This window comes from Rana temporaria, chromosome 11, assembly GCF_905171775.1.
Source record: "Rana temporaria chromosome 11, aRanTem1.1, whole genome shotgun sequence".
NCBI lineage: Eukaryota > Metazoa > Chordata > Amphibia > Anura > Ranidae > Rana > Rana temporaria.
The window spans coordinates 142,574,694-142,589,773 of NC_053499.1; the positions used below are offsets into that span (position 1 = coordinate 142,574,694).

Consider the following 15,080-nt stretch of genomic DNA (forward strand, 5'->3'; position numbering starts at 1 on the left):
TTAATGCTGAGGCATTTGAGGCTATGAGAATGGAGCAAGGTTAGGATAACTGAAGCAGGGTGATACTGATGCACTGTAGGTTAAGGGGAAGTGGTGATATTAGTATGGTAGGAGGAGGAGGAGGGTAATGCTGAGAGATTGGAGGCTATGGGAATAGGGAAATTTTAGGATGTCTGGAGGAGGGTGACACTGTGACACATGAGGCTATGGGGAAGGGATGAGGTTAGGGTGGTTGGAGGAAGGTAATGCTGTGAGATTGGAGGCTATGGGGAAGGAGTGAAATTAGCATGGTTGGAGGAGGTTGATACTGAGGCACTGTAGGCAATGGGGAAGGGGTGAGATTAGTATGATTAGAGGAGGGTAATTCTAAGAGATTGGAGGCTATGAGAATGAGGCAAGGCTGGGTGAGGCACCGGAGGCTTTCGGGAAGGAATAAGGTTTGAACAGTTGAATTAGAGTAATGATGAGAAACTATAGGCTTAGGAGAAGGGGTGAGATTAGTATGGTTTGAGAGGATAATGCTAAGTATTAAAGGCTATGGGGAAGGGGTGAGGTTAGGATGATACAGAGGCACTGTGGGTTATGGGGAAAGGGTGAGGTTGGGATGGTTTGAAGAAGGCGATACAGATGCACTGTAGGCTATGGGGAAGGGATGAGATTACCATGGTTGGAGGCTATGCGAATGGGGAAGGCTATGATGATTCGAGTGTGACACTGAGGCACCAGAGACTATTGGGAAGTGATAGGGTTAGGATGGTCGAAGGAGGGTAAGGATGAAAGAATGGAGGCTATGGGGAAGGGGGAAGAGTAGTATAGTTGGAGAGGGCAATCCTGAATTATTGAAGGCTATGGGGAAGATGTGAGGTTAAGATGGTTTAAAGAAGGTGATACATATGCACTGTAGGCTATAGGGAAGGGATGAGATTAGCATGGTTGGAGGAGGGTAATGCTGAGAGATTGGAGGCTATGAGAATGGGGAAGGTTAGGATGGTTGGAGGGCGACACTGAGGCGCTAGAGGCCATTGGGAAGGGTTAAGTTAAGACGGTTGAAAGAGGGTAATGATGAAAGATTGAAGGCTATGGGGAAGGTGTGAGGTTAGGGAGACTGGAGGTGGGTAATGCTGAGGGCAAGGATGAAGTTGGGATAGTTGGAGCAGTCTATAGGGAAAGGCAGGGGTGGGAAGGTTGGATATTATTGAGGGGTCAGAGGCTGCAAAGAAAGACGAAGCAAGAACAGGGTTAAACTACTTCAGGAGTTCCCACAATTGTATGAGAGAAACAGTTTCAGTCACCTTCAGGAATGTTGTGTTTGTTGGATCAAGTTTAGAATTACATTCAACCTGTTAGAGAAAAACACACAGTAAGATCTCCCCATCAATAATATCTATAAAGAGAACATTTCTATGGCAGCAGACACTGGGATGAAGCCAGGAACACTGGGGTGCAGGACATCAGCATTCAATAAGGTAGGGACATGCAGCCAACACAGATGAGCCGGCATCATGATGTAACATCCCCACAACAGACCGTGACAACCATCATTCAAACAATGCTTCTCATTATGTGGAGGGTGCACAGACTCCACAAATAGCAATACTCTATGATTTATGTTTCTGCATTCATCTGATCCAGATATAGCACATACAGCCTACTCTAATAAACCACTATACCCACGGTGTGATTTATCACTGAGGATCTTGTAATCTACTACACAGTAGATTGTCTGACCAATCTCTATAAATCTCGTAACTGATTACACAATGGGTCTAATCATGTACTAGGGATCTAGTAATCTATTACACAATAGGTCTGATCAGTCACTAGGGATCTAGTAACCTACACTATATTGGGTCTAACCAAATCACATGGTAATCTATAGTTAAGTTTATCCATAGACGGAGAGATTTTCTTGATTCCCACATCAATACAGTCAGTGTTGATGGGGGGAATTCCTCCCGTGTTATACCCATTAACTTGGGTACATTCAGCCTGCCCATACATGGTTAAAATCTTGGCCCATTCCTGCTGAACAGCCGAGATTTGAACCGTCTATGGCCAGCTTTAAAAAAAGCAGTTGGCCTTTTTTTATTTTTTAAAGATTATGGGCCAGATTCAGAGAGCGATACGATGGTGTATCTCCTGATACACCGTCGTATCTCAGAGTTAGGCTGGTCGTATCTATGCGCCTGATTCATAGAATCAGTTACGCATAGATATGCCTAAGATCCGACAGGTGTAACTGTGTTACACCGTCGGATCTTACCTGCAATTTAAAAATGGCACGGGGGGCGTTCTCGCTGATTTACGCTGAGAAATATGTAAATCAGCGAGATACGCAAATTCACGAACGTATGCGGACCCGACGCAGTGTTGTTACGACGTTTCCGTAGCGGTTTTGCCCGGCGTATACTTACCCCTGCTTCTATGAGGCGCAGCCAATGTTAAGTATAGCCGTCGTTCCCGCGATCAATTTGTTTTTTTTTTACGTCGTTTGCGTACGCCGATTCAGAAACCTGCGCGCCACAAGTTACGCTCATGCCGAAACCACTGACGTCCTAGCGACGTCAGTGGGAGCAATGCATGCCGGGAAATTTCGCGGACGGCGCATGCTCATTTAAATCAGCGCAGGGACGCGCCTGATTTAAATAGTACACTCCCCCTAGCCACGGAATTTGAATTCCGCCGGGGGTTTTACGATCCACCGCCGCAAGTTTGGAGGTAAGTGGTTTGTGAATTACCCACTTGCCTCTCAAACTTGTGGCAGCGGATCTTAAATCACATAGACACACGGATCTAAAGATCCGCTGATCTATGTGAATCTAGCCCTATACTTACCTAGGTGGATGCAGCATCCGTCCGGTGCCGCATAAGTCCCCCCTGGCTCTAAGACTGAGAACGGAGCGATCAAAGACCACTGATTGCTCGGTTCTCAGAGCTCCGTGATCAGAGAGCTGGTGACAGTCAGTCTCCAGCTCTCTGCTCTTCCCCCGCCCACTTACTGAAGCGCTGGGCTGTGGAGGGGGCGGGAGCGGCCAGCTCAGGCACGCTGAGAGGCTGAGCCAGGTGCCGGTCCAGGCATGTGGGCAGATCCTGACTTCATTGTCGTGATTTTTTCCGAGCCTGGACTGACTCTGTGACATCAGCGGACAGTGGACTTCAACCCTACACATAGGCCTACCTGCTGCTGTAATCTGCTGGATCATTCGGTGTATGAGCAGAGACACAAGTGTAATGATACAATCTAATCCTACGTCTATGGGCATGCAGATGTAGTACCAGATAGAAGAATTATCAGATGATAGAAGAATACAGAACTGACCACACTGTCTTCAGCTGGGGAATTATCTCCAACCACCAGCATGACCGGAGCCCTGAGAGAGAGAGAGAGAGAGAGAGAGAGAGAGAGAGAGAGAGAGAGAGAGAGAGAGAGAGAGAGAGAGAGAGAGAGAGAGAGAGAGGGAGGGAGGGAGGGGGAGAGAGAGAGAGAGAGAGAGAGAGAGAGAGAGAGAGAGAGAGAGAGAGAGAGAGAGAGAGAGAGAGAGAGAGAGAGAGAGAGAGAGAGAGAGAGAGAGAGGTCAGGGAAGGAAGAGAAAGGGGCAGAGGGTAGGGGGGATGATGAGAAAAAGATGTGGTGGTCAGAGATGGGGAGAGTGGTGAATGAAGGGTCAAAGTTAGGGAGAGTGAAGGAGGAGGGGGGGCAAGGATAAGGAGAGCAGTAAATGAGGGGTGAGAGTTAGGGAGTGTGGAGGATGGGGGGGGGGGGGGGGTCAGGGATGGGGAGTGTGGAGGACGAGGGGTCATAGATAAGGAGGGTGGAGGATGGGGGGTCAGAGATGGGAAGAACGATGAATTGGGGGCCAGAGATTGGGAGAGTTCAGGATGAAGATTGTGTAGGAAATTAAGAAAATTAAGGATTGGGTGGGTGGGTCAAAGATGGGATGAGCAGTGAACGGGGGGGGGGGGGGGGTCAGAGATGGAGGGAAGAATTGGGGGTCAGGGACGGGGAGAGTGTAGAATGGGAGGTCAGATAAGAGTAGAGTGCAGGATGGAGGGGGGTCAGAGATGGGGAGATTGGAGGGAGGATGGGGAGAGTGAAGGGTAAGGAATGGGGTATTGGAGAGAAGGGGGCCAGAGATGTGGGGGGGATGGGGCATTGGAGAGAAGGGGGTCAGAGATGGAGATGATGGACAGAAGGCATAAAGGGGGGGGAAGACAAAAGCAGAGAGAAGTAAGCAGCAGGAAAAGCACATGTCAGTAACAGGACACATATGACAAATAATAACAAAAGGCAATGGAGAAGAACTGGCAGTACAATTCACTGACATGGGAAAGGTGAAGAGACTGGCAGATGTCATCACGGGTCACATGACCACTGCAGAGCACTGATGACATATGACTTTCAGTATGGCAGTAACGTGAGGCTACATGGGCGCTCCTATACTGATAGGTTTCCTGCATGCCACACAGCTGCCACATGAAACACATGTACATTCACAATGCCACTTACTTCAAAGTCTTGGCGTTCGGTACTGTCCCTGGACGGTTCATCTCCAGATCTCTTCGGCTACAGAGTGACAAGATATGTCATTGTGAGACACTATAGAAGCGTTTGTCATGTGTGAAAACATACAGCATGTGGAATACATATTACATCTCAGATATGATGGTATGCACACAGCAATAGACAGATGGCACCTACCCGTTGTACATGGTCCAGAAAAGCTGCAGATTGTTCTGGTTGACGCAGCTGCTGATCTGCTGGCGGTAATTCTGCACCAGCTCTGTGTTGTTCATCAATTCCTCCTGGGGGGGGATACAGAATGTTAACTCCAAGGGTCAGCGATGTCCGCCCTGGAACTGCTATGGTGCTAGTACCAGAACGATCCATTTTGTAGCTGCATTGCGATATTACAGTGCAGCGTTATTAATAGCTATATATCGACACATAAAAGACACCTATGCTGCGCTATGCTACACTGCAGAGCTACAACTACGAGCGACACTGGAAGCAATATATGGATCTTGTTGAATCACAAGCCAGCTGTTGGCAGCATAGAGCAGAACTATAATGCCGCGTACACACGATCGTTTTTTGGCATGAAAAAAAAACAACTTTTTTCCAACTTCATCATTAAAACGACGTTGCCCACACACCATCTATTTAAAAAAATGCTCTAGCAAAGCGCGGGGACGTACAACACGTACGACGGCACTCTAAAGGGGAAGTTCCATGCGGATGACGCCACCCTTGGGGCTGCTTTAGCTGATTCTGTGTTGGTAAAAGACGATTCACGCTTTTCTGTCTGTTACAGCGTGATGAATGTGCTTACTCCATTATGAATGGTAGTTATACCAGAACGAACGCTCCCGTCTCATAACTTGCTTCTGAGCATGCGCGGGGTTTTAACATCATTTTAGCCCACACACGACCATTTTTTACAACCCGAAATACGACATAGTTTAAAACGTCGTTAAAAAATGCAGCATGTTCGAATTTTTTTTTTGTCGTTTTTCAGAACCTGAAAAATGACGTGAAGCCCACACACCATCGTTTTAAATGACATTTTTTAAAAACAACGTTTTTTTCATGCCGAAAAATTATCGTGTGTACGCGGCATAACTCCTTGCAGAAACTACAATTGATAAAAAAAGTCTACACACCCCTGTTAAAATGTCAGGTTACTGTGATGTAAAAAAATGAGACAAAGATAAATTATTTCAGAACTTTTTCTACTCTTAATGTGACCTATATGAAATCTTTTAGATGGAGGGAAGTAGACTAATAGGTGGATTCAGAAAGACTTAGGCCCCATACACACGAGAGGATTTATCCGCGGATACGGTCCAGCGGACCGTTTCCACGGATAAATCCTCTCAAAGATTTCCGCAGATTTCGATGCGATGGAGTGTACACACCATCGCATTGAAATCCGCGCGGAAATCCTCTGGCGATGACGTGTGATTCATATAAGGAATTCCACGCATGCGTCAAATCATTACGACGCGTGCGGGGAATCCCTTTGGACGAATGGATCCGGTAAGTCTGTACAGACGAGCGGATCCATCCGTTGGAATGGATTCCAGCAGATGGATTTGTTGTGCATCACAGCAAATATCCGATCTGCTGGAATCCATCCCAGAGGAGATTTCTCCGCGGAAACAGATCCGCTGGCGTGTACACACCATAGGATCTATCCGCAGAAACCCATTTGCTGGGATTTATCTGCGGATGGATTCTATCGTGTGTACGGGGCCTTAGGCTGGCGTATCAGTAGATTTGTAGGTAAAGTTGATCCAGGGTAAATTCAAATGCCTCTCGGGGGATCAGGAAGGAATTGTTTCCCCTGCTGTAGCAAATTGGATCATGCTCTGCTGGGGTTTTTTGCCTTCCTCTGGATCAACTGTGGGTATGGAGTTGGGAGTATGGGATTGTACTGTGTTTTTTATTTTGTTTGTTTATTTTTTTGTGGTTGAACTGGATGGACTTGTGTCTTTTTTCAACCTGACTAACTATGTAATTTCACGGTTTAAAGTTTGCATTGTTTAGGATAATGTGATCAAGCTCTTATCTGAATTTGTGTGGTATAATATCCATGTGAACTTAAATAAAGAGTTCCTGTTTAGACCCAAGCTACTGTGGTCTAGTTCTTGAGTGCAATTCTCAAATATAAAACATAGTTCCTGGTTTCAGAGTGGAGGAAGATGCACTTTGGCAGAAGCAACCAGGCGGGTGCCAGGTGGTCCATCACAGTAACCATCACCACAGGAATTCTATTATCATCACCACACCAGCAGGTAGCAGTAAGCCATGTTACCCTCACTGACAGTGGTGTCCTTGCATGTCTAGGAGTCATTTTTTAAACCTGGCACAGTACATAATGTTGTATGACCCTACCTGGCTGAAGAGGTGAGACAGCACGGTGTCCGTGAGGGAGCTGGTCAGTCCAGACAGCTGGGGAGACACAAGCAGTGTGAGGACTCGGAGGGGGCACAGCAATAAATATACAGGGTATTTCTTTGCTTGGCTTACCTTGGAGGCCGCCCAGTCAATCCAGCCTTTTCCATTGGGATCAATGTTTAGCAGAACCAAACCTTCTACCAGTTCCGGGAATATTAGCTGTGGGAGGAGATCAGGCTAAGTTCGGGCAGTAAAAATCCAACAACTGGTTATACCAAGAACTATCTATCTATGAAGGAAACCAGAATAACCATCCTCAGACATGTTTATTTCCTAATGTAACCATTTCCTGAATATTCGGCCCAGGAGATTGTCATGTCTGTTGAGGCAGTGAAAAGTATTTGTCGATTGGAAAGGACTTGTACAGCTAGTCAACTTCTCAGGTGGTTTTCTCAAGTCTTTCCAAAAAGATCACCAGTTTTGTTTTCAACTTTTAAAAGTCACCTTTTCAGTTCCTAGTCTGTCAAGTCGGTTTTCAGCAACGATAATTTGGTGGCAATTTTATTTTAGTATAATTACAGTATCAGCATGATAGGGCCCTGTTCATCTTGGTTTGGGATAAAAGGATGGGTTTAGGTTTGGGTTATACAGATGGGGGATCAGGTTTGGGTTATACAGATGGGTTCCGGTTTGGCTTATACAGATGGGGATCAGGTTTGGGTTATACAGATGGGATCCCGTTTGGGTTATACAGATGGGATCCCGTTTGGGTTATACAGATGGGATCCCGTTTGGGTTATACAGATGGGATCCCGTTTGGGTTATACAGATGGGATCCCGTTTGGGTTATACAGATGGGATCCCGTTTGGGTTATACAGATGGGATCCCGTTTGGGTTATACAGATGGGATCCCGTTTGGGTTATACAGATGGGATCCCGTTTGGGTTATACAGATGGGATCCCGTTTGGGTTATACAGATGGGATCCCGTTTGGGTTATACAGATGGGATCCCGTTTGGGTTATACAGATGGGATCCCGTTTGGGTTATACAGATGGGATCCCGTTTGGGTTATACAGATGGGATCCCGTTTGGGTTATACAGATGGGATCCGTTTGGGTTATATGGATGGAATCTGGTCTGGGATATACCATAAGTATGGATTCAGGTTTGGGTTACAGGAATTAATTCTGGTTTAGAATAGAAGAATGGGTTCAGGTTTGGGTTATTGAAATGGATTCTGGTTTGGAATATAAGGATAGATTTACATTTTGGGTATAAGTTAGTGTTATAAGGATGTGTTTAGGCCTAGGTTATAGGGATGGGTTCAGGTTTGGATTATAAAGATGGATTCTGGTTTGGGTTATAGGAATGGATTCTGGTTTGGGTTATAGGAATGGATTCTGGTTTGGGATAAAAGGATGGGTTCAGGTTTGGATTATATGGATGAATTCTCACCTGGGATATAAGGACGGGTTCAGGTTTGGGTTACAGGAATTAATTCTGGTTTAGAATAGAAGGATTGGTTGAGGTTTGGGTGATAGAAATGGATTCTGGTCTGGGATAGAAGGATGGGTTCAGGTTTGGGTTATTGGAATGGAAATTGGTTTGGAATATAAGGATAGATTTACATTTGTGAAATAAGGATGGGTTCAGGATTGGGTTATAGGTAGGGTTGTCCCGATACCACTTTTTTAGGACCGAGTACAAGTACCGATACTTTTTTTCATGTAGTCGCCGATACCGAATACCGATACTTTTTTTAAATGTCATGTGACAGTTTTCAAACCACAATACAGACTAAGGATATTTTCTTTAGAATTATGAAGAACTCTAACTCAAGACATTATAAAAGAATAAAAATGAGTAAAAATGAATAAAAATGTTTTATTTGCTTGTCACGCAGTAGTAAAAAACTCAAAGAATTTTCATAGAACATGTTGATAAATACAAAAAAAGTATTCTATTTAGGTATCGGGAGCATTTGCGCGAGTACGAGTACTCCGGCAAATACTCGGTATCGGTCCCGATACCGATACTAGTATCGGTATCTGGACAACCCTAGTTATAGGTATGGCTCCAGTCTGTCTTATAGAGGTTGGTTCAGGTTTGGTTCATAGGAATGGATTCTGGTTTGGGATGTAGAAATTAGTTCATGTTTGAATTATCGAGATGGGTTCTGGTCAGGGTTATAATGATGTATTCAGACTTATAGGGATGGGTTCAGGTTTGGGTTGGATTCAGGTTAGGGATATAGGAATGGGTTTGTTGTAGAGTTTGGATCTGGTTAGGGTTAGAAGGATGTGTTTGGGCTTGGGTTATAGGGATGGGTTCAGGTTTGGGATTAGAGATGTGTTCAGGTTTGGGTATAGGGATGTAGAAATGTTTTCATGTTTGGATTATAGAGAAGGGTTCTGGTTAGGGTTATAAAGATATATTTGGGCTTGGGTATTGGGGTGGGTTCAGGCTTGGGTTATAGGACTAGATTAAGGTTAGGGTTATAGGGAAGGGGTTTGGTTAGGCTTCTACACATAGGTTCAGGTTCCAAAAACGGATTCAGAATAGGGTTATAAGAATGGGTTAGGGCTGTAGAGATGGGTTCAGATTAGAATTACGCAGAAATGTTCAGGTTTGGGCTAGAGCGGGAGGTTTGGGTTAGGGTTATAAGAATGAATTAAGGTTAGGGTTATAAGGATGTGTTTAGGCTAGGGATTCAGTGACACAGAGACAGGCTTAGTTTAGAGTTATAGAAATAGGTTTAGGTAAGGTTTAAAGGGATAGGTTCAGGTTAGGGTTGATTCAGTTTTGGGTTATATAAATGGGTTTGGGTTGAAGAGCTGTGCTTAAGTTAGTGTTATGGAAATGTGTTCAGGATAGGGTTATAGAGATGGGTTTAGGTTAGGGTTGTAGGGATAGGTTCAGGTTTGGGTTATAGGGATGGGTTGGGGTTATAGAGATGTGTTCAGTTTAGGGTTATAGGGACAGATTCAGATTAGGGTTAGAGTAATGGGTTCAGGTTAGGATAAAATAAATGGGTTTTGGGTAGAGTTATGGCAAAGGGTTCAGGTTAGGGTTATTGGGATGTATTCAAAATAGAGTTAAATGGGTTAGAGTTTTATGCATAGGTTTAGGTTAGGTTTAAAGAAGTGGGTTCAGATAAATGTAATAAAAATAATAAAAATGAGTTCAGGTTAGGGTTAAAGGGGTCAGTTCAGGTTAGGTTTAGAAGAATGGGTTCAGGTTAGGGTTAAAGGGATATTTTCTGGTTGAAGTCATAAGGATGATATATTGTTAGGATTATAGGGATATGTTACAGTTATAAAGATGGTTTCAGGCGATAGGGATGGCTTCAGGTCCGTTACTGTGAATTTAGGTTCAAAACCAATAAGTCAGGTCAACTGGTTCAGATCACAAGGTCTCTTCATTTAGGCTCTGAATGTGGACATGGGTAACGTGTGATATAGGGCAGAGATGTGGCATATGTACCCAAAGGGGCTGCATTTTTCTCCATACTTATCTCATCCACTTACAGCAAACTTGGCCAAGACATACGACCCAGCGCCCACGCCAATGCCAATGATGCTCTGAAAGCTGCAGGACAGAGAAAGGATTTGTCTGTAATCACATGAACATATGTACTCATTCTGCACACATAAGTCTGAGGTCACAACCGACACATGTGAACCCACAGAGACAGTTCACGAGTCTCACCCAAAGTGCTGCAGCACGCTCGGTAACATGCCGGCCAGGTTTTCCATGGTGGGGTACTGATACCTGTGAGAAGAGAGGCATTTATATAGTGTACAGCTTATAGCTGAAACCCTGGCACTGTAGAAGGTTTGTACTACTTACCCCTGTGGGAATTGGGAGGCTCCCACCTGCTGTCCTGGGGCATCTACGTGACAAACAACAAAGTGCTTGGTGATCTCCTGCATGTCTTCGTAATTGAACAAGGTATTGAAGCAAAGCTTATCTGAAAGAAAGGAAAAAGCAGGGCATTAACTACCAATAATTTGGAAGAACAGAGGAAGATATGTGCCATCCATTCACTCATATTTTTTATCTTGTGCACATCACATTAATCTGTGACTAGATGTAGAAATCATCTTTCAAAATGACAGATGATTGGAAGAGCCTTGTTCTTCGCAGTGTGTTTTACAGTCCACATTCCATATACAGGGAACACATACAGTATATACCCCCGCCCTTCTCATCGCACCACACAGAAATGACCAGAAACTCAGATATGCACCACAATCACAGGTTGGAAGCATTATGCGAACATTGCCGATACTTACGGTTTAAGCCTACGTCATGGTATGTGAGTATTGCCGGGCGATTGCCTTTTGGCGTGCCCCGTATAACGACATGCAGCATGCCATAGGGCGTCTCAATGTCATGTTCCTACAAGAGAGAAAGAGTAAATTTATTGTCTCTGGAATTACAGTGTAAAAATCCTCCCAGTGCTTCCACAACCTCCTCCAAGCACCTCCAAACCCTCCATCCAGAGCTTCCACACTCTATGCCCAGAGCCTCCACCATCAACATAGAGAGCGCCTTCACTCCCTCTTCTCAGAGCTTCCACACCCATGACATGACACAGCACAGAAAAACTTGACATATGAAAACTGGAACACAGAACAGGTCAACCTGATACAGTATAACTGGGCACAGGAAACCTCAAATGTACAAAAGCCAACCTATTACAGGACAACTGGACATAAGAAAGGATAAGCTGACATGGGACAGGACAACCAGACAGGACACAGGACAAACTGACAAGGAATAGGACAGGACAACTGAGCACAGGGCAGGAGAACAGTAAAAGGACAGGTCTATCGGACAAAGGGACAACTGCGTAACCCTCTGAGGAAGCCCTGCAATAGTGGCGAAATGCGTAAGTGGCAGAGCCAGTGATGTCACAACATTCCATAACAGACGTAAGGTTGTTTGTTCAGAGCACAGCCGCATGGACATACCCAATAAGGGGATAGTACCTTTTTTTTTTATTTCTGTAGTGCACCATATTTGTGCACGTGAGTGAAAGTGTAATATTTAATAAAGTTGGGATCATTTTTAAGTCAAGAAGCACTATGATGGTCTTAATTGTGTTTTTGAGCACCTATTGAGGAGTACAAACAAGTGTGGTCTATATATATATATATATATATATATATATATATATATATATATATATATATATATATATATATATATATATATATATATATATATATATATATATGAAAATTTATAGCAGTCTGGAGAGAAGAACAAAGAGAAGAAGTAGAGGTGCATGGTCCCACCAGGAGATTGCAAAGTGAGAAAGACCAGGAGCTAATAAAACACATTTAAAGGGGAAGGCACAAGTTTATCTGTGATACTGTGGGTGTAGAAAAAGAATCACCCGCCTTTAAAATAATTAGTTTGTTGCGTTGCAGCCCGACATGAAGAAAAAACACAGTTTTTGCTTTATACAGCTATATTTACTCAGTGCAACTTATAATGCATTCTATGCATTAAGGTGAAAAAACATCAGATGATGCCGCCCGGTCCCTTCATCCTCCTCGAGTCGAAACCTGGCCGTTGATTGGCTGCAGTGGATGGATTGAAAGCAGCGCAGCCATTGGCTGGCACCGCTGTCAATCACATCCAATGACGCGGCTTGCTGGGGAAAAGGGCCGAGTGATACAGCGGCGGCTATGGCCGCCGCTGTATCACGGGAGCATGCCTGCAACAGCGCCACACTATGCAAGCTCACTCGCATATCTGTGTGGAGTTGTTACGGGGAGGAGCCGAGACAGCCGCCGAGGGACCCCAGAAGACTAGAATCGGGGCCACTGTGTGCAAAACGAACTGCACAGTGGAGGCAAGTATAACATGTTCGTAATTTAAAAAAAAAAAAAAAAAAAATTTCTTTACTGACCCTTCAAGCTTTGACAATAAAACCTTCAAGCTGATTGGTTTCTATGCAGACCTGCACCAGATTTCGCCCTCTCCAGTTTTAGTAAATCTCCTCTGTGCATCATTTTGGACAGCAAAGCAACAAAATGTGATTATGTTAAAGCGGATGTTCACCCTAAAAACAAGTATATACCATTCAACCCAGCATACTGTCGACATGTATTTTTTTTTCGGTTTACAGACCTTAGGATAGGTATCCCCCCCCCCCCCCCGGCTTCCAGGTAGTGAATCCCGTGGGAGTGGGCGTTCCTATTCAGAGACTAAGTGATTGACGTATGACAAAAGCTTCCTGGCGCAAAAGGTGCGTCACCAGTTTCCGAAAAAAGCCAAATGTCGGTGCGCAGGCACCGTATAGCGCCGACTCGTAGTTCGGCTTCTTTCGGAAACTGGTGACGTGCATTATGCGCCGTGGGGAAGCTTTTGTCATCACGTCAATCACTTAGTCTCTGAATAGGAACGCCCACTCCCGCGGGATTCACTACCCGGAAGCCGCGGGGGAAAATACCTATACTACGGTATGTAAACCAAAAAAAAAGAACAGCATACTGTACATGTCGGCAGTATGCTGGATTGAATGGATTGATTGAATTGTTTTTAGGGTGAACCTCCACTTTAAAGTGGGGTGATTCTTATCTTTATCCACTGTATGTAAAGTTTATATAATGTAAAGATTTTCCAGCATGCAGGTGATTTTTTCTTGTTTATTGGAGTTTTGGGGTAGCGTTGCATTATATGATTTTAGGTTTATGATTTCAGGCGTGTAGAACACTTGATAATTGAAGCAACGGCAAAGATATAAGTATATATGTAAGCATCTTGGTTCATTATTGATTCACTCTGCATACCCTCCTCTCAAAGATTCCACACCCATGAAAAACGTGACGTATGGCGACTGAATGCAGGACAAGGTCAACCTGATACAGTATAACTGGGGACAGGAAATCTCGAATGTACAGGACAACTGGACACCAGAAAGGATCAACAACATGGGAAAGGACCACCAGACAGGACACAAGAAAGGACAACCTGACAAGGGATAGGGCAGGAGAACTGGGAAAAGACGGGACAATCAGACAAAAGGACAACTGCCTACAAGACAAGAGATCTGGACACAGGACAGGACACAGTGATACAGTGATACAGGACAGAACAACCAGACAGAAGACCAAGCAGCTTCATACAGGCCAGGAGGACCAGACATGGTACTATCACATAGGACAACACAGATAGGAAGCTGGTGTGTAATGAGTCCCCATTCTGAACAGCAGAGATAGGGATGGGCAGGGATTTTTTCCTGGTGTGGGTACTCCCTCTTTCCAAGTCACCCCTTATCACCACCCCCTACCCACCTCTGAGTACTTTCCCTTGGTTCCACCCTTTACCTAGAGAATCCAGAAAAGTATCATTACATGGTGCTAAATAGCATGGAATTTTCCAACGAAAGACCGTAAAATAGGTCTCCTGCAGCCAGAAACAGCAGACCCCCCCCCCCCCCCAGCAACAATAGATCCACACAGCAAAACAGATGCCCTCAGCAATAATAGATAGATTCCCCTGGGAGGTGGGGTTGGATATTTTAATGGAGATAATGCCCACTTGATAACAAAGATAAGACTATGAAGAGAATTTCCATGTTGGAGATGGTATATATAGACAGAGGTGATGGCAGAATGCAGATTATAATGTAAAGCACCATCTACATTCTGAGACGGCTGAGATTAGAGCGCATATGTATACCGGAGAATGGATGGGACAAGATACAGCATATACTAGTGGCAGGGTACATACTACGGTCGTAACATATACCGGCAGGGTATATATTACCAGCAGGACCTATATTACCGCCAGGGTATATAATACCAGCAAAACCTATATTACCGGCAGGACCTATATTACCGACAGGGTATATAATACCAGCAAAACCTATATTACCAGCAGGGCACAGATTACCGGCAGGACCTATATTACCGACAGGGTATATAATACCAGCAAAACCTATATTACCGGCAGGGTACAGATTACCGGCAGGACCTATATTACCGCCAGGGTATATAATACCAGCAGAACCTATAATACCGGCAGGGTACAGATTACTGGCAGGACCCCTATTACTGGCAGGACCTATATTAAAATCGGCAGGGTAGAGATTACCTGCAGAACCTATATTACCGGCAGGGTATAGATTACTAGCAGGACCTATTTTATCAGCAGGGTAAAG

The 15,080-nt window shown here is 44.6% G+C and overlaps 1 protein-coding gene across 6 annotated transcripts in view; it reads right to left on the minus strand.

The window, feature by feature from the left end:
• The window catches only part of NDRG4 (NDRG family member 4), a 48,467-nt gene that overhangs the window by 5,185 nt on the left and 28,202 nt on the right, over nucleotides 1–15,080 (minus strand). For all 6 annotated transcript variants that reach the window (XM_040329272.1, XM_040329275.1, XM_040329273.1 and 3 more), the window contains 10 exons: nucleotides 11,197–11,302; nucleotides 10,751–10,871; nucleotides 10,610–10,672; nucleotides 10,429–10,489; nucleotides 7,031–7,117; nucleotides 6,896–6,952; nucleotides 4,700–4,803; nucleotides 4,508–4,564; nucleotides 3,320–3,371; nucleotides 1,293–1,340 (listed from right to left, as the gene is read on the minus strand). In XM_040329272.1, coding sequence (XP_040185206.1) covers nucleotides 1,293–1,340; nucleotides 3,320–3,371; nucleotides 4,508–4,564; nucleotides 4,700–4,803; nucleotides 6,896–6,952; nucleotides 7,031–7,117; nucleotides 10,429–10,489; nucleotides 10,610–10,672; nucleotides 10,751–10,871; nucleotides 11,197–11,302 — 756 coding nt within the window. The remainder of the gene's footprint in view (nucleotides 1–1,292; nucleotides 1,341–3,319; nucleotides 3,372–4,507; nucleotides 4,565–4,699; nucleotides 4,804–6,895; nucleotides 6,953–7,030; nucleotides 7,118–10,428; nucleotides 10,490–10,609; nucleotides 10,673–10,750; nucleotides 10,872–11,196; nucleotides 11,303–15,080) is intronic.